At 56.2% G+C, this 17125-nt stretch overlaps 1 protein-coding gene across 1 annotated transcript; it reads right to left on the bottom strand.

Annotated features, from left to right (window-relative positions):
• Window positions 1-353: 353 nt before the first annotated feature.
• Window positions 354-15000, bottom strand: LOC135288479 (serine/threonine-protein kinase pim-1-like). Its single transcript, XM_064401867.1, has 9 exons — window positions 14994-15000; window positions 3404-3510; window positions 3237-3287; window positions 2871-3032; window positions 2667-2823; window positions 1843-2019; window positions 1446-1595; window positions 1112-1227; window positions 354-495 (listed from the first exon to the last, which is right to left on the bottom strand). The coding sequence occupies exons 1-7, from the start codon at window positions 14998-15000 to the stop codon at window positions 1489-1491; spliced, it is 768 nt and encodes a 255-aa protein (XP_064257937.1). The 3' UTR covers window positions 354-495; window positions 1112-1227; window positions 1446-1488.
• Between the last annotated feature and the right edge of the window lie 2125 nt (window positions 15001-17125).

Genomic DNA, 17125 nt, shown 5'->3' with positions numbered 1-17125 from the left:
TGATTCCAGCCCGGTGCTGAGCTCCAGCAGAGCCCTGCCAGAGCCCAGAGCAGCCTCAGCATCCGCAGAGCCTGGCTGCAAGGAGAGAAAGCAGAAACTGCCCGTCAGCTGAGGGCTCCTGTCCCCTAGTCCCAGCTGCCCGCAGTGCCCAGGCCATGCGGGCCAGGCTCAGAGCTGTGCCCAGAGCTGCCCATCAGTGCTGCCTTTGGGAGCAGGGCAGGAGGGCAGGACATGTGCCCAGCCTGCAGCCAGCCATGGCACATCCACCTGCTCAGCAGCTGCCCAGAGCAGGATGCTCCTGTGCTCGCTGCCATCTCCCAAAAGCTCTGATCCCACCCTGCCAAGCAGACGGGCACCCACCTCACGCCATCCACGGCTGGAAGAAAAGCTGGTCCCAAACGATGTCCTCAGCCTGCTCCAAGGGCACGGCCCATCCACGCTGCAGCTGGTCCCAAGCACTTCCCAATCCAGACTGGACCACCTAGAATGCTTCCTCTAGAAAAAAACAAACAAATTGTTGAAAAGAGGTTAGAGACAAAAAGGGAAAAGAAGAAGAAAGGTCAAAACTCTTAGCTCTGTCAGGGCCTTGAGGAAGGCCCAACCCCTACATGCTAGGGAAAAATCCAGCCATGGGTGAGGGAGGTCCACACTTTCTCTCTTTCCCTCTGCACTGCCCCCCAAAATAACAGTGATCCCAAAGCAAACAAGGGCAGTGGAGCAGCCCAAGGCCTTCCTTGCCTGCACAGCAAAGCAGCCCCTGCACAGGTTCTGGAGTCCCACTTCTGCTCCCACCACAGGGGTTTGTGTCGGGCTGGCTGCCCCAGCCCCAGCCCCAGCCCGGGGCACGGTGGGTGCTGGGGGCTGTTGGCAGGGCCAGGAGCCCACTCCCATTTTGTACCCACTCCAGCCCATCCCACCAGCCCTGCCAAAAAAGCAGCTGGGCAGCTGACTGAAGATTTAGTTCCATCTGCCCCAGCAAAGGGGCAACTTTTGCTTCCCAGCCAGGCTGGGCAATGCCCAAATCTGGGAGCATTTCCCCACATGTGGACTCATCTGCAAACTCCATGTGGAGTTTGGCTTTGAAGAAGGTGCCACAATCATAGTGCATCACCTTCAACTGCTGGTGGCCAGGTCCAGGGAGAGGTTGTCATCATCATGTCATCCTCGCTGTCTCCTGCAGCAGCAGTCCCACCCGGTACAGCTTCTCCAGGGGCTCCTTCTCTTTCCCTGGGGTGTGACCAGGCCGTCAGGGCTCTGCCCAGGGCCCCAGCTGTCAGGGAACCAGGACAAGCAAAACCTGCTTGGATGGCAGCCACCAGGGCTGGGCAGAGCAGCTCAGCTCCAGCACAAGGGCTGCGTGTTCCCATCCCATGACCCTGGTGCAGTGACACAGGCTGGGTTCCTTTGCTTCTCATTGCCAACGCATGTGTGCAGCTGTAACTTACCAGGGCCCTGGATCTAAGTGTGCCTGTGGCTCTCTCCCTTCTTCTAGGGCAGATGAATATCCTGCATCCAAGGATGACAGTACACCTCTTCTAATGAGGGTCTGGCCAAGGGGTGCATGGATAAACACCACCCGATCAGATTTTGGCACTCTGGGGAGAGAAACCAGAAACTGCCCGTCAGCTGGAGAAGGCTCCTGTTGGTTTTGCCCCACTATTCCCTGCCCAGGCCATTCTGGATGCGCTCAGAGCTGGGCCTGAACTTTCCCATCAATTCTTGGTTTTGGGGGAGAGCAGGACATGTGCCACCTCCTCAGCAGCTGCCAGAGCGGGATGCTCCCGAGCCCGCTGCTGTCTCCCAGCACTGGTATTGCACCCATGCCCAGAGAAGAGGATCCACCTGGAGAGAGCCGTTGTGGCAGCGAGAGCTGGCCCCAGCTGAAGTTCCAGCCCCTCCTGAAAGGCATCTTCCCACAGACCATCTCGTGCAGCAGGATGCCCAGGGACCAGATGGTAGCTGGCTCGCCATGGTACCAGCCAAAGCGGGTCCATTCCGGGGGGCTGTATGATGGTGTTCCTGTGGAATACAGATGGAGTTCATCAGGGGGATGCTGCTGCTCCCAGAGCCTGGCCCCAGCATCCCTGGGCGGGCGAGGGCTGCATCAGTGGCACACAGGGTGACCACTGTCCTCTCACCAGCACCTGGGACTGGTGTACAAACTTGGGATTGCAAAAGAAGCCACTGGTGTGGGAAGGGGACAGTGGAAGCCCTGGCTAGGCCTGACCATGACATGCAAAGGAAATACCCACTGCGTGCTGGGGAAAAACCATGCCCTCATTCTCCCTGCCTGCATTGCCCCAAACATATTATAAAGCCAAGACAAACAGGGCAAGTGGAGCAGTCCAAGCCCTTCCTCTTGCCTGCACACAAACTGGCTGGGACACAGGTTCCAACCTCCCTCTCTGCTACCCCCACCCACGGCTGTTTTTGTCAGGCTGGCTGCCCCAGCCCAGCCCCAGTCCTGGGCACAATGGTGGGCAAAGGCTGCCAGCAGGGCTGGAAGATGGCTCCCCACCCACCCCTGCTCTAAAGCAACTCAGCTGCAGATTCAGTCCCCTGAGTGGCAGCAAAAGGGAGAATCCCCGCTGCCACAGCCAGCTTGGGCTGAGAGATGTTGGGCCATGAGATGCCAGGAGCGGGAGCACAGCCCTGTGTAGGCTCACCTGCAAAGTGAGTGTAGGCTGTGTCTTGCAGGTAGGTGCCACAGCCAAAGTCAATCAGCTTAGCCTGCCCGGTGGCCAGGTCAACCAGGATGTTCGCTGGTTTGATGTCGCGGTGCAGGACCCCGCAGCTGGTGCAGTGCCGCACGGCCTCCAGCACCTGGCGGAACAGCGGCGTGCCACCTCCTCGCGCAGGAACCCCCGTGCCCGAATGAAATGCAGGAGGTCCTGAGACTGCTCTGGCCGCTCCAGCACCATCACTATGTCGCTGGGGAGCTCAAGCCACTCCAGCAGCTTTACGACACCGGGGAAGCCAGTGGACACCTTGTCCTGCAGCACAACCTCCAGGGGAGCGCTGGTGCCGTCGGGCTGCGGGAGGAGCACGATGCCATCAGTGGGGCCGATGCTGGGCCAGGGCTGGGCAACCCCTCAGCCAGCCCGGGATGCTCTGCGCCCTGCGCTGGCCCCACGCCCACTCTCCATCGGGACGTCCTGGAGACTTCCACCATGCCGGGGCTCAGCTCATCCCCGCCCGGCACGGCCCGGCTTCTGCCGCTGGCCCCGCTCACTCACCAGCTCGCTCCAGTGCCGGATGCGGTTCCGTGGCACCCTTTTGATGGCGACCTGCAAGCCAAGGGGAGCAGCGGGCTCAGCTCAACACCCGCCCTGCCCAGCCCCATCCTCCTCCTCCTCCTCCTGCGCCCCCTCCTCCTCCGCCCGCCACCGGCCCCGCCGCTCACCGGGGCGCCGTCCGAGAGCCGCGTCGCCGAGCAGACGCTGCCGAATCCGCCGCGCCCCAGCAGGGAACCCAGGCGGTACCGCTCCTGTAGGGCCTCCTGCGCCTTCCCTGCGGGCGAGACGCGGCTGTCAGCGCTCGGCCCGGGGCCAGCAACGGCCCCCGAGCGCCCCTCACCCGCCCCGGCCCGGCCATCCCCCGGCGTTCGGTTTTCGGAACGCGGCACGGGAGGCTCGGGGCCGGCGGCTGCGCTGCCGAGCGGCGGAGCTCGGGCCGGGCAAGCCGCAGCGGAGGCGGCGGGAGAGGCAACGCCGCCTGTGTCCTCCGCGGGCCCCGGGAGGAGCCGGGGCCGGGCTCGGGCTCGGGGCCGGGGCCGGGGCCGGGGCCGGGCCAGGCGGAGCCAAAAGCCGGTGAAGCCGCCCCAGCCCCAGGCATTGACGCCCGCCCAGCAGCGCCAGCGCCAGCACGGCCAGAGCCGGGCTGAGGCCAGGCGGCGGCGGGACGGCCGGGGGCGGGCACGGGGCAGCCCCGCCCGGGGCCGGGGGCGGGCCGGGGGCATGGCCCGGCCCGGCACGGGGAGAGGGAGGCGGGGAGAGGAGAGGGACGGCGGGAAAGGGAGAGCGGGAGAGGTACGGGGCGGCGGGAAAGGGAGAGGAGAAGGGAATCTAAAGTTTCTTCTGTCGCCGAAGCTGCCGCTGCTGCTGCTGCCGCTGCTGCCGCTGCTGCCGCTGCTGCAACTGAAGCTCCGGGGCCGTTTGTCCCCGTGTCCGTTTGTCCGTTGCCCGCTCGCCCCCGCCCCGAGCCCCACGTTCCCCGAGGGCAGCCCCTGAGCCTGTCCAAACACGGGAACTTTGCCGAGTTCAGCCAAGAGCCAGAGTCTGGACTCCTGCACAGTGGCTCAGGAATCCCCTCGGTCACTGCTGTGCATTGTCCCTGCTGAGGGTCAAACACTCTCAGAGCGCATTCCCTGAATGCAGAATTTCTACCTGACCCAAGCACTGCACTTACCTCTCCAGCATTGATTTCCAAGAAAAACAGGGGAAGCCAAAGTGTGTCTAGGTCATGGTATCTTAAAATGTCTAAAACTTGCCAACTCATGGATCTTAGAAGTGATCTTAGAAGTGAGATCTGTTTGGAATTAATGGGATGGACAACTAGTGCAAGATGGAAAAGGGGAGCATAAAAACAAATCGAGAAAAACATCTTGAATTGTTTCAATTTTCATTTAATTTCTTAAAAGCTCTTTCAGTTTTTCCAGAATCTTCTCCTCAGTCCTGTTTGCTTTTTCCAAGAACCTTTCCCGGAGAACGAGGTGCAGCTTCTGTCACAAGGTGTGCCACCAACTGCAGCTTTCCACACTGTGGGTGCAGCACAACACTTGCAGCAAAGCAGGAGAAATATTTGAAGAATTTGACAGCTTGTTCTTTTCTTTTCCTTGTGGGCTGGGCAGTTGTGCCATTGGTAAGGTTTTCATTGTTACTGTTCTACCCTAAGAAAAGATGACAGGCTACCAAGAACTCTTAGGGAATGCAAGCCTGACTGAATGCAGAGAAAGAAACTCTAGAGCCTGCAGCCAGAAGTGGAGAGCTGTGTGATTATCATTCCAACACCCCCAAGGACATCTTGAAAATGATCTAGAAGATGAAAATGGGCTGACAGGGAGTTTGTTTCTGTCTTCAGTCCAGATTCTTCTACATCTAAAAACAATTCCACAGTCTCCATCTAAATCAAGAGTACAATCAGTTCATGAAAAGCCCCAAAACAAACTGTACCTCTGAGGAGATGACTGAAAGAATCTGAAAAGGGAAAATGCAGGAGAAATGCATTTCTCAGCACTGCAGTACTTGCCCACCTGAAACCCTCCTCCATTTCCTCTGCATGCCTGGATCTGTTGGTGTCAGTTCTGTATTCGCTGGTGCCTCCAGCCCTGAATCCCCTCATCTACAGCCTGAGGAACCAGGAGCTCAAGGCTGCAGTGAGGAGACTGATGACTGGACATCTTAGGAAGCATTAAACTGATTGCTAATTTGGGCAAATCACTTGTAATAAAAGTAATCTTTAATAGCTCTTTTGGTTTGGTTCTTTGATTTCCCTGTCGTTTTTCTTTTTAAATATTCTTCCTAAAGCTAGACGATTGTTTCTGCCATCTCTGACTTTGTTTCTCTCCACCTTCCCTGTGGCCACAGACTGTGCCAATGAGGGGCTGCAGTCTCAAAGGTTTTAAAGGAACTAAAGGATCTCCCAGCAAAGTTTTCTGCAGAGATCCCTCTATTCTTGCCTTCTCTGGAGCTGCAGCAGCAATGTCGGTGTGCAGAGCTGGGGCAGATCAGTGCTGGCACAGCAGCTGTGCCCAGCAGCAGCAGCAGCACTTGGTGTTGCCAGTGCTGCTGCTGTGGCCCTGCCCCGCTGCCCTGGTGGCCCTGGTGTTGCTGCAGGGCCTGAGTGCTCTCGGGGCCGGGCACAGTCCTGGGGGTGGCAGTGCCGGGGCTGCAGCAGGGACAGGCCATGGGCACTGCTGGGGCAGCGCTGACGCCTCAGGCCAGGCCCTGGGGGCTGCAGGCTCCTTGCCCAGGCTCTCTCAAGAACACGGCCAGGCCAATGCTCAGCACAGAAAAGCCCCAGGGTGAGCAGCCCCAGGCTGGCCGTGGGCAGGCTGGGGGCAAACAGCATGGCTGGGGCTCTGCAAGGGCCCTGGGGGAGACGGGAAGGAGCAGCAGAGCAGGGGCTGATCCATCCCCAGGGTGCTGCACAGCCCAGGGCAGCGTCCCAGAGCATCCTCATGGAGCTGCCAACAACATCCCCCCTCTGCAGCCCTGGCCTCTCCCCCAGCTCACAGAGGTGCCGCATCCTTGCAGGCACAGCCACGGCAGCAGTGGCTCAGGAGCCCCTGTTTGCATTGCACAGAGCAGGCAGGAGCACACCCATGCTGCTGCTGTGGGGACATGAACCTGAGGGAGCACAAATGTCATCAGCCCCTGGGGCCAGCAAGGGCTGGGGGACAGCAGGGAAACCACTCAGCTTTGTCCTGGCCTCTGCAGTCAGCCAGAAAGTTTGTTCCCATTAGCTGGGAGATTCCTGTCCCACTGCAGACGCTATTGCTCAGAGCCAGGGCTGTCTGTCAGCCACCCCTGAACAGCCCTGAGCATTTCCTTGGCTTCACCTTTGCTTTTTTCCCCCCTTTTTTTGGTACAAATTTCTTCCTGTTGCCCACCCCTGTTCCCTCCCCTGCAAAAAGCCCATCCCTGTTTGCCCTTTCCTCTCTGGCCCCACTCCCCATTGCAGTTCCTGACTTGGCACCATGGGAACGTCCCTTGGGCAGCAGGATCATCCCCCAGGTGCTGCAGGAATTGTCTGCAGGCTCCTGCAGTGCCTGGTGCTGCTCCCTTGCCAGAGGCACCACAGGCCAGGGGGGCACATCTGGGCTGCTGTGTCTGCCTGTGGGGTCCCTGTTCTGGGCAATGAGGAGGAGCTGCAGAGGCTCTGCAGGACTGACAGGATGGGCTTTGGGCCTGGGAGGAGAAGCTGAGGCACCTGGGCTGCTGGAGCTTCTGAGGAGGAGGCCCAGGGCTCATCGTGCAACTGCTGCAAGGGTGGTTTCAGAGAATCCCAGAATCAGCAAGGTTGGAAAAGTCCTTGGAGATCATCAAGTCCAACCTGTGCCCTGACACCACCTTGTCTCCCCCGGGCCTCCTCTTCTCCAGGATAAACAACCCCAGCTCCCTCAGCCTCTCTTCACAGGATTTTTGCTCCAGACCCTTCACCAGCCTTGTTGCCCTTCTCTGGACACACTCCAGCCCCTCCAATTCTTGCTAAATTTGGGGTCCCAGAACTGGACACAGCACCCGAGGTGCTGCCCAACCAGCGCCCAGCACAGGGGAAGAATTGCTGTCCTGGTCCTGCTGGTGACACCATTGCTGGTCCATAGGAGTGCCAGGGGTTGGATGAGGGAAATGGTTGGGAGGGGGCAGGAGACACAGTCTGATTGACTCTCAGCCATGAAGGGTCTAGATTTTCATAGCTATTCAGTCTGCATTAGAAGGTGCTGGGGGTCAATATCAACTGGACATTGCTGATATCAATCTATAAACAGGAAAAAAATTAAACAGAAGAAACTGTTCTCTCTACATTGTTTTCAAGACAGTATATACACTTTGAATACACTTCAGATATCTGTCTAATTAATTAGAGAAAACTTGAAAACTTCTGTTATTCCAAATGGCTTTTCTTCTTTGGGCATGTTGAACAAATGTTTATGAGCTTTTCTCACTGAATTCCTGAACTGAAGAGCTCAAGAAAGAAGAGGCCTTGGGAGTAGGAAAATTCATCATCAACCTCCAAGTGGCTGAGGATCCATCCCCATCAGAGCAGCAATGAACAGCAATGGGCACAGCTTTGTGGCTGCCCCAGCTTTGGGATAGGCCCTGGGCCTGGAGCAGGAGCAGCTCTTGAGGGCCCCAAGGCCGGGGCTTTTGTGCTGCCCTGGGCACATGGGATGCCAGCAGGGGCTGCAGAGCTCTCAGCACCTGAGCCAGAGGGGAGCAGGGCAGCCAGGGAGCCTCCTTTGGCCTTGGCCCAGCACCTTCCCCCATGGCTGGGGCAGAGTCCTGTGTGAGCTGCAGCTGCTGCTGTGCCCTTGGCAGGGGCTGAGGCCGTGGGGCCAGTGGCCAGAGCAGCCTGGCCTGAGCAGAGCTGTGGGGCCAGAGCCGGCTGGGCTGGGGACAGGCCCTTGGTGCTGCCCAGAGCTCAGGGCAGCTGGCAGAGCTTGCAGGGAGCTGGGCTGGGCTCAGAGAGCCTGCCCCAGAAACCATCAGTGTCCATCTCAGCCTGGCTGAGCGTGCAGGGGCAGGACTCAGGCCAGGCCTTGTGGGGCAGGGCCAGCGCCTGTGCAAGGCATTGAAAACAGGCAAGTGCCCCAGAGAGGAGGCTGCTCTGTGCCCTTGGGGGCATGGACAGAGCAGGGAGGGGGCCCAGGACATTTGTCACTGCCAGCCTCTGTCCCCAGGCCTTGGCAGCCCTGGCTGCTGAGCCCAGCTTTGCCCTGGGCTGAGTTTGGCTGTGGCCCAGCTCCATCCTCCTGCGGGGCTCAGGGCCTGTTCCCGGCCATGGCCAGCCCTGGCCGGCCTCTCTGCTGGCCCAGAGGCCGGCAGAGCCCGGGGCAGGGCTGTCTGTGCAGGCCCACAGGTGCCTGGGGCTGTGCAGGAGCTGGCAGAGGCTGCCCAGCAGGGAGGCCATGGGGCACAGAGCCCCAAGGCTGCTGTGGGCAGCATGGCACAGGGGCCGTTCCCAGCCGCAATGCTCCTGGCCTGGGCTGGGCCTGCACAGGGGCTGGGCCACCATGGCTGGGCCAGCACAGGGCCACCAAGGGGCCACGCAGCCACTGCCAGGGCTGACAGCAAGGCCAGGTACACACAAGCAATTGCTGAGCATGGCCTGCGCTGGCCAGGGCTGACTGTGCCACAGGCAGAGCTCAGCTGCCCTGGGGGGCTGCAGGAACAGTCAGGAGCCCAAAGAGCCTCCATGGCTGTGTTGGAGACCAAGGCTGGAGCAGGGAAATGCAGGGCTGCTGCAGGATGGGGAGAGCATGGAATTCCAGCACACACCTCAGCTCTCTGATGATCCCGGCACCATGCTGGGCCCTGTTTCAGACTGGGGCAGGGCAGAAGTTGATGGGACAGGAGCCCTGCGGGGCTGTCAGGGACCTGCAGCTTGCAAGGTGCTCTGCTCTCCCTCAGGTGCTCTCAGAGAGATCCAATCCCTGGGCACCTCAATGCAGAAGTGGCACTGCCTCTTCATGGACACAAAAGTGATGTCTGCCTGGAAAGGTGCAAAGGTTTTAATACCTGTTGGTTTCATAATATACCAGAAAATATTTTTTATCGGGGTCATTTGAGTACTTTTAAGAAATGGCAAAATTTTCCCACCAGGAACGGGAATTTCCTGGATCTACTGGTTTCTTTTACTGATGTCAGGAGAAGAAATACTGATCTTCCCCTCAACCATTGCTACCAACTTTCCTTCTAGTATTTAATGGCTTTCTTCCTTCAGGTGTTTCCAGCTCTCTTGTTGAAATGGCCATGTCTAAGGAGATTTCTTGATTTGGAGTAACCGGATCTATGTAATTCCCGTTGTTCCCAGATCTCCTCCTGCAGCTGGTCTCTGCTCATTCCATTGTGTCTCTGTTGACTGCCTTAGTGCTTCGAGCATCAGGGAGTGGCCCAATCTTTCAGGAGTTTCAACACCTTCTTAGTGAACATCTTAGTTGTATTTGTATCTTTTATGTCACCTCTTCCTAAGTCTTTGTCTAAAATCCTTCCTGTATGGCAATCCATTGTGGATGGTGGACATGTCAGATGTTGCTGGCATGTCACAAGCTGCTGAGGGAAGGGTTTTGATGTTTCTTAAATTTTATCATGTTTACATTTATTATGTGTGCCATGAAGAGAAACCTTTCTATGCCTCTGAGTCTCACCCGTTCCTGCTCCCTCAAAGCATACAAACCTGATGAGTTGTGGTTCCCACTCCAGGGGCTGCGCTTGGATCTCTCTCCACAGCCACAGCAGAGCTCCCTGGCAAAGGAGGGATGAAGGAAACAAGACAGGCTGTGGGGATCAGGGCCAGGGCCAGAGCCAGGGAGAAGAATGACTTTTGCATTTGATGGAGCTGTGCCTACCCTCGGCTTTGTTGGCTGACAAGAAATGAACATCCCTCTGTGTCTCAGGCAGTTCCTTCTCCAAGGAAAGCAGGTGGGAGTTGGAGCCAAGGAGCTGAAAGCTGCAGGTGCAGCCTCGGCTGGAGGCAGCTCAGATTTGCACAAGGCTGCTCTGAGTGCCAGGGCTTGGATGGGGGAAATGGTGGGGAGGGGGTAGGGACAGAGTCTGATTGATTGTCAGCCATGAAGGGTCTTGATTTTCATATCTATTCAAACTGCATGAGGAGGTACTTGGATGCAGTGTCAATTGTAGATTGCACATATCGATTTATGATCAGGAAAAAAAAAAACTAATTAGGACCTAAAGAATATTTTCTCACTGTCTTTGTAAGTATTCATTCAATTATACATTCACTTTGAATACACTTATGAAATGTGTTGAATTAACCACACAAGATTTGAAAGCTAAAATCAAATTATTCCCAAAGGCTTGGCTTGTTAAGGTGTTCTGAATGTCAGTGAGCCCTTGGACACTGAATTCCTGCACTGAAGAGCTGCAGGCTGAACAAGCCTCTGGAGCAGTGAAATCCAGCAGCAGGCTCCAAGTTGCTGAGGATGTCAGCAGCCCCCACTGAGGCCATCCCTGCCCAGAGAGCGTGGGGGAATGGGCAGACAAGGAGAGCGTCCCTGGGGCTGGGCCAGCAGAACTCAGAGGCACCAGCGGCTCCAGCTGGCCAATGGAGTGTGGAATGTGGCTGGGAAAGCCCTGCCTGGGCTGTGCCAAGCAGGACATACAAGCCCTGACCTCCATCCCCCAGAGAACTCTGAGTTGGACTCCCTGGAGAAATACTGACAAGAGAAAGAGCAATACAGCCTTTACTGGCAACTTTAGAAAATCAGAGAAACTTTGGCAAAAGTTTTATTATGACATTAAATCAACAAAAAACACTTTTCAAAGCATTAATTTGGCACATTCAACTTCGCAAACTCTAAGCTGTTCAATTTTAAGTTCATCAAAATTTCCAAGGGGCATATAAAGTAGAAGCAGACAGGGAGAGAGAAAAAAAGTAAGAAAAATACAGAGGAGCACACACACAGCTACTGCCTCCTGGATTTCAGCAGTGTTCAGACAGAAATTCCAAGAGGAGGTAGCGTCAAGATGTGTGCTTGCCTTGTGGTCAGCCTTCAATACCCCTTGGTCTTCCTGGGCCCTTCCCCCAGGTGAGACTTGGGCTCATTTGGTCACTCAGGAGCTGGGTTGGGGGCTCCAGAGGTGGCTGTGGAGCATTGCCTGTGCTGTGCCAGGGACTGGCAGCCACTGCTGGGCTGGGATAGAGGCTCTGGGGGGATTGTGGTCCCAGGGCAGGGCAGTGCTGGGCTTCCAGGGCAGGGCTGGACCTGCCCCTTCCTCCCCTACACGTGAAATGTTTCCAGCCAACAATCTCCTCCAGTCTGTCACAATAGGGAATATTGGAGGTGAAATCCCAATTGTGGTCATGGGCACCTGGACAAGAAGGACAGTTCTTTTCCATAGGAAGGAAAGCACAGAGCCCCAGGGTTTGAAAGGCAGGTGAGAGCCTCACTAGGCCAAGGTCAGCAGAGTTGTCAGCAATGGCAGATTTTGTCTGGGAGCAGTCTTTGGATTTAGGGAATTTTGGAGATGGAACCCCAGTCTTGGCCATGGGTGCCTGGAGAAGCAGGACAGTTCTTTCCCTAGGAAGGAAAGCACGGAGCCTTCACCAGTGTTTTGAAGACAGATGGGAAGTGACCATGAAACCACTGCCAGCCAGACTTGTCCTGGCAATATTCCTGTGGAAAGAATTCCTTGATATAAGGAAATTTGGAGGTGAAATCTGAATTCTGGCCATGTGTGCCTGGAGGAGAAGGAGAGTTCTTTTCCATAGGAAGGAAAGCACGGAGCCCCAGTGTTTCAGTAGGAGGTAACAGGAGATTCTCAACATACCAAGGTCAGCTGGACCATTCAGGGGGCCCGGAAGGTCAAACCAGCCAGACTTGTTCCGTGTTCCCTTAGTTTTATGGTGCCTCATAATGTCACAACGATGCCTGGGTTCCATGAAGCCTTGCATTGTCACAATGGTCTCTGTGGTTCCCTAGGCCCCACAATGACATGTGACTCCTCTGTTCCATGAGCACTGCAATGTCACAATGGACCTTTGGACCCTGGGGGTTTGCAGTGTCACAATGGTCTCCTTTGGCTCCACAATGTCACAATAGACCATTGATGACAGGAGGCCCCTCTGTGTTGCCCTGGAGCTTTGGTTCCATGAGCCCTGGAGTGTCACAATTGTCTCCTTTGGTTGCCCAGTGTCACAATGGAGCACTGATGCGACGAGGCCCTGCAATGTCACAATGGAACTTTGGTTCCAGCCCTGCAGTGTCACAAAGGCCTCTTGGTTTCACAAGGCCCCACAGTATCACAATGATCCTCTTGGTTCTGTGGGGACTCCCAGGGTCACAATGGTCTCACTGGTTCCATGAGGCCTCATAGTATCAAAATGCTTTGCTTATTCCATAGGGCCCCATAGTATCTTCATCATTCCATGAGTCCCCTCCTTGTCACAGCGGCCCCATGGTTCCATGAGGCTGTAAAGTCACTTAATGGTGCCTCCATGGTTCCACGAGGCCTTGCAATGTCACAAGGGACATTTGGTTTCATGGAGTCCCCTCAGTGTCACAATGGCCCCTTGGTCCCATGACACCCCAAAGTGTCATAATGGTCTCCACGGTTGCAGGAGGCCCCACGATGTTACAATGGACCCTTGGTTTGATGGGGCGTCTCAGTGTCACAATGATACCTACATTCCATGGAGTCACACAGTATCAGTACAGTCCTCTTGGTTCCATGAGCCCATCGATGTCACAGTGCTCTCCATGATTCCATGTGGCCCCACAGTGTCACAATTGTCCCTTGGTCTCACAGGGCCCCACAATGTCACAATGGTCCCTTGGTCTCACAAGTCCCCACAGTGTCACAATGGTCCCTTGGTGTCACAAGGCCCCACAGTGTCACAATGGTCCCTTGGTTCCATGGGCCCTGTGCTGCTGCATTCCCCCCTCCCCTTCTCAGGCCGCCCTGCCAGCTGAGAAATGCTCCTTGGGCCTCGGCCTTGGCCAACAGCCCCTGGGCTCAGCTCTTCTGCAGCTCAGCACAAACACTGTCTGCCCCAGGCACTGCTGCTGCCCAACCAGCTCCTGGTTGCTGTAGAAGCAGCCCTGGGAACTGGTTTTGTTCCCTCAGGGGCACAACATGCCTGTTCTCACACTGCCAAAGAAAGCTGTTGATGCCAAGTGCGGCCAGGAGGAACCATTGCTGTGACTGCAGCCCCTCTCTTGGGGCCCTACAAACAGCGCTGCAAAAGGAGCCCCTTGGAGCTCTCCTCGGCCAGCGACTCCCTCTGAGTGGGGCCTCTCCCAGCCGGGAACTCTCCCGTTTGCTGCACTCGGGGATCCTGAACAAGGACAGAGCCTGGGCCAATCCCCCCACTCCTCCAGGCTCAACCCTTCATCCGCTGGGGAGATGCCAAAGCATCCACAGGGAGTATTTCCTGCCCTCAGGGGAATTTGTCACAGGTGCCTTGCACTGACTCTTTGTGACTGTGTGCACACAAGAGTGCCTGTGCTGGGGAAAAGTGACAGAAATGCTGCTCTCGGAGGGGTTGGAGTGCCTTGGATAGCTGAGTCAGCCAGGCCTGTAAGTGAGGTGACTTATCACAAGGTCTAAGTGAAGTTAAATGCTGCTAAGAGTTGCTCCTTTGCTATGTTGTTATGTTTAATATAAGTTATAAGCTGAGCTAAATACTGTTAAGTGTTATTTCTCTATTAAATTGGTATGGCATAGGTTGCAAGTTAGGTGAAATACTGTTAAGCTTTGTTCTTTTGCTAAATTGTGAAGTTCGAGGTAGAAGTCAAGGTTTAGTCCTGTTAGGTTTGAGCTGTGTTAAGCTTTTAGGCCATATTCCTTTTATCCTTGCCTTCACTGCCCTTTTGGCACACTCACACACACAGGGAGAGTTCTTGTTTCATTTCTGGTTTGATTGCCTGGATTTGTTTTGGCTTTGTTGTTTCTTTGTTTCCTTTGTGTGCCTGAATTGCCCATTCAGGAACAGAGTGACTCTTGCCAAGGAACTTTGGGCTGCTGTCCCTTAATATTAAATCTGGTTTTTGCTGATCCCTTGCTGGGGATTTTTTGCGCGCTCTCAAGCGCTCGTGCATAAGAGGGTGAAAGAGCCCTGGCCCAGGCTCTGGCCCTGGGGGACACGAGGACGCTGCCGGGGGGTCCCTGTCCCCCTGTCCCACCCCCCAGGGCCCCGACCCCCCGTCCCCATGTCAGACTCTGGGGTCGATCTCGTGGAACATCCTCTGGGGGAGGCTGCGGCGCCGGGGATGGGGGGACCCGGGGGGACAGGGGACCCCACTGTGCACGAGCAGCGTTGGACTGCTCTGGGGGAACTGTGATGGGGGTGCTGGGGCAGAGGGACCTCCCCAGTGACCTCACACAGCACCTGTGATGTCACACAGCCATTCTGTGATGTCACACCGCCCCCTGTGATGTCTTACAGCTCTTGTGATGTCACACAGCTGATCTGTGATGTCACACAGCCCCCTGTGATGTCACAGCCCACATGATGATGTCACAGATTCTTCTGTGATATCACACAACCTACCCTGCGATGTCATACAGCCATTCAATGATGTCACAAACTGATCTGTGATGTCACAGCCCCTCTGTGATGTCAGAGAGATACCCTGTGATGGCACAATCCGTTCTATGATGTCCAGCCATTTATGTCACAGAGCCTACTCCTCGATGTCGAAGGCAACTCTGAGATGAAACACACCTACTCTGTGATGTCACAGCCTGCTCTGTGATGTTACACAGTCACACGGCGATGTCACAACCTACTCTCTGATGTCACAAACCCACTTTCCATGTTGGCAGAGTTTGCTCCATGGCCTCACACCCTATTCTATGACATCACAGCCAGCTCTGTGATGTCACAACCCCCTCAGTGATGTCACAAAAACCTCTCTATGATGTGATACTGCCACTCTCTAATGTCACAGCACAAATTTTGACCTCACAGCTTGATCTATGATGTCACACAGCCAATATCATGAAGTAACAGCCTGCTGTGTGATGTCACAGAATCCCCTCTATGATGCTGTAGCTACTCAGTGACCTCTCACAACAAACTCTGTGATGTCACAGCCCAACCTGTGACCTCACACAGCCCACTCTGTGCTGTCACACAGCCCCTTGCTGACATCACAGCTGCTCTGTGCCTCTAGGACACAGCCACAGAGGTGCCACTGTGACACAGCCCCCTCTGGGACAACCCCCAGCCCCTGCCAGTGCTGAGCCCCTGTCAGTTCTGGCTGAGCCCTGCTGGTGTCCCTGAGCTGCCCTGGCAGTGCCCCAGCCCTGCTGGGCTGTGCACAGGAGCTGCTCCTGGCCAGAGCTGTCTCTCTGCAGCGCTGCCCTTGCCAGGAGCTGCCTCTGGGCCAGGAGCCCGGCCCAGCTCAGCAGCACAGACACAGCACAAGGACTTTAATGACCCTCTGGGGCTTTGGTGCTCTTTGCATCAGACTCAGTACCTCAGAGTGTGCTCAGAGAACTTCTCAGGGACTCAAAAAGAGGGTGACACACAGAAGTTTCTCATACTTTAAACCAATCCTTCTGAGGGACAGGACTGAGAAAGTGTCCCCAGGTTGCAGCCAGAGAAGAACACTGGAGGCAGTGATGACAGGTGGGGAGAAGCAAGGGAAAGATGTCTCTGATGCTGAGCAAACCTGCGCCTCTGTCCCTGCAGGCTGTCGTCATCCCCTGGCTGCCCCACCTGGCTGGCGCCTTCCTTTGCTGACAGCTCTGCCTCCTGCCTGCCTCTGCCTGCCCACACAAAGCCTTGGACTGCTCCAGGCTCCTTCTGGGGGATGTGTTGCACCACAGCCCTGCCCTGGCATGGAAACTCCTTTCTCCCGCTGTCCAGTCTGGGCCTCCCCAGCTGCCCTTAGCACAATTATTTCTTCTTCAGGCTCATTCCCACTATGAAGAGAAGCTCCAGCCTCTATGAAACCACCCTTTACTCCCTCCCAGTCTACTCCCGTTCTGTCCTCAGTCTCCACACCCCTGAGCCCAGAGCCTGCAGCCTCCTCCCGCTGGTTATGTGATGAGGCCTCCAAACCCCATCTTGGGAGATTTTTGGGTCCTCTCCAAGGTCTGTGAAAATAGAAGAACAGTGGTCGAAATTATTTTGTCCCAAATCTTGCAATGAGAGAAAAAGGGTCAATGTCTTTAAACTGAATGCGGGTGGATTTACATTTGTTAAAACGAGGAAATATTTTACAACTATGAGAGCGGCACAAAACTGCAACTGTTTTCGCAGAAAAGTGGATTCCCAACCCCAGGACTTCTCCAAGAGCAGGACCTTTGTGCAGCCTGACCCAGTGAAACCCTCTCATCCCCGAGGACGGAATTCCTGTTGTGTGGGTTCTCTGATGTGCTGGGTGCCCTCACTACGCTTCTGGCCAGAATGTCTGCTGAGGGCAGCCAGGCTGCTGCAGGGGCGGTGACCTCACAGCCATCACCATGGCAGCCCTGTCCCCTGGGCCTGGCTCTCCCCTTTCCTCTGCCCCTGCCTTGTCTCTGCTGGCATGAAGAGTTTTGTCATTAATATCTTGTCCCCAAAGTGCTGGGGCCAATGGCTTCCCAGGCAGGCTCCTGGAGCACAAGTGGCTTTTCAGAGCCCCGGCAGAAATGAGCCCTGAGGCAGCAGCTCTGCAGTGCTGGCCACCAGGCTGGGCTGCCAAGGGAGGCTTCTGGCCATGCCCTGCAAGCAGCTGCTGCTGCCAAGGTGCCTTTGGTGCCTCAGGCTCTGCCTGGCACAGCTCCCAGCACGGCACTCTGCCCTTGTGCCCGAGCCCTTCCCTGTGCTGGGGCTGGCCTGGGGCTTTTCCTGCAGTGGGACCTGCCCTGCTGATGGCACAGGAAAGGCAGTTCCTGCTGGAGCAGGAGGCTCTGCCTGCCATGGGCTCCAACAACTCCAGCAAGGCCCTGTT

The sequence above is a fragment of the Passer domesticus genome, chromosome 33 (assembly GCF_036417665.1).
Source record: "Passer domesticus isolate bPasDom1 chromosome 33, bPasDom1.hap1, whole genome shotgun sequence".
In the NCBI taxonomy this organism is placed as follows: domain Eukaryota; kingdom Metazoa; phylum Chordata; class Aves; order Passeriformes; family Passeridae; genus Passer; species Passer domesticus.
This window is presented reverse-complemented; position numbering and strand designations above follow the sequence as displayed.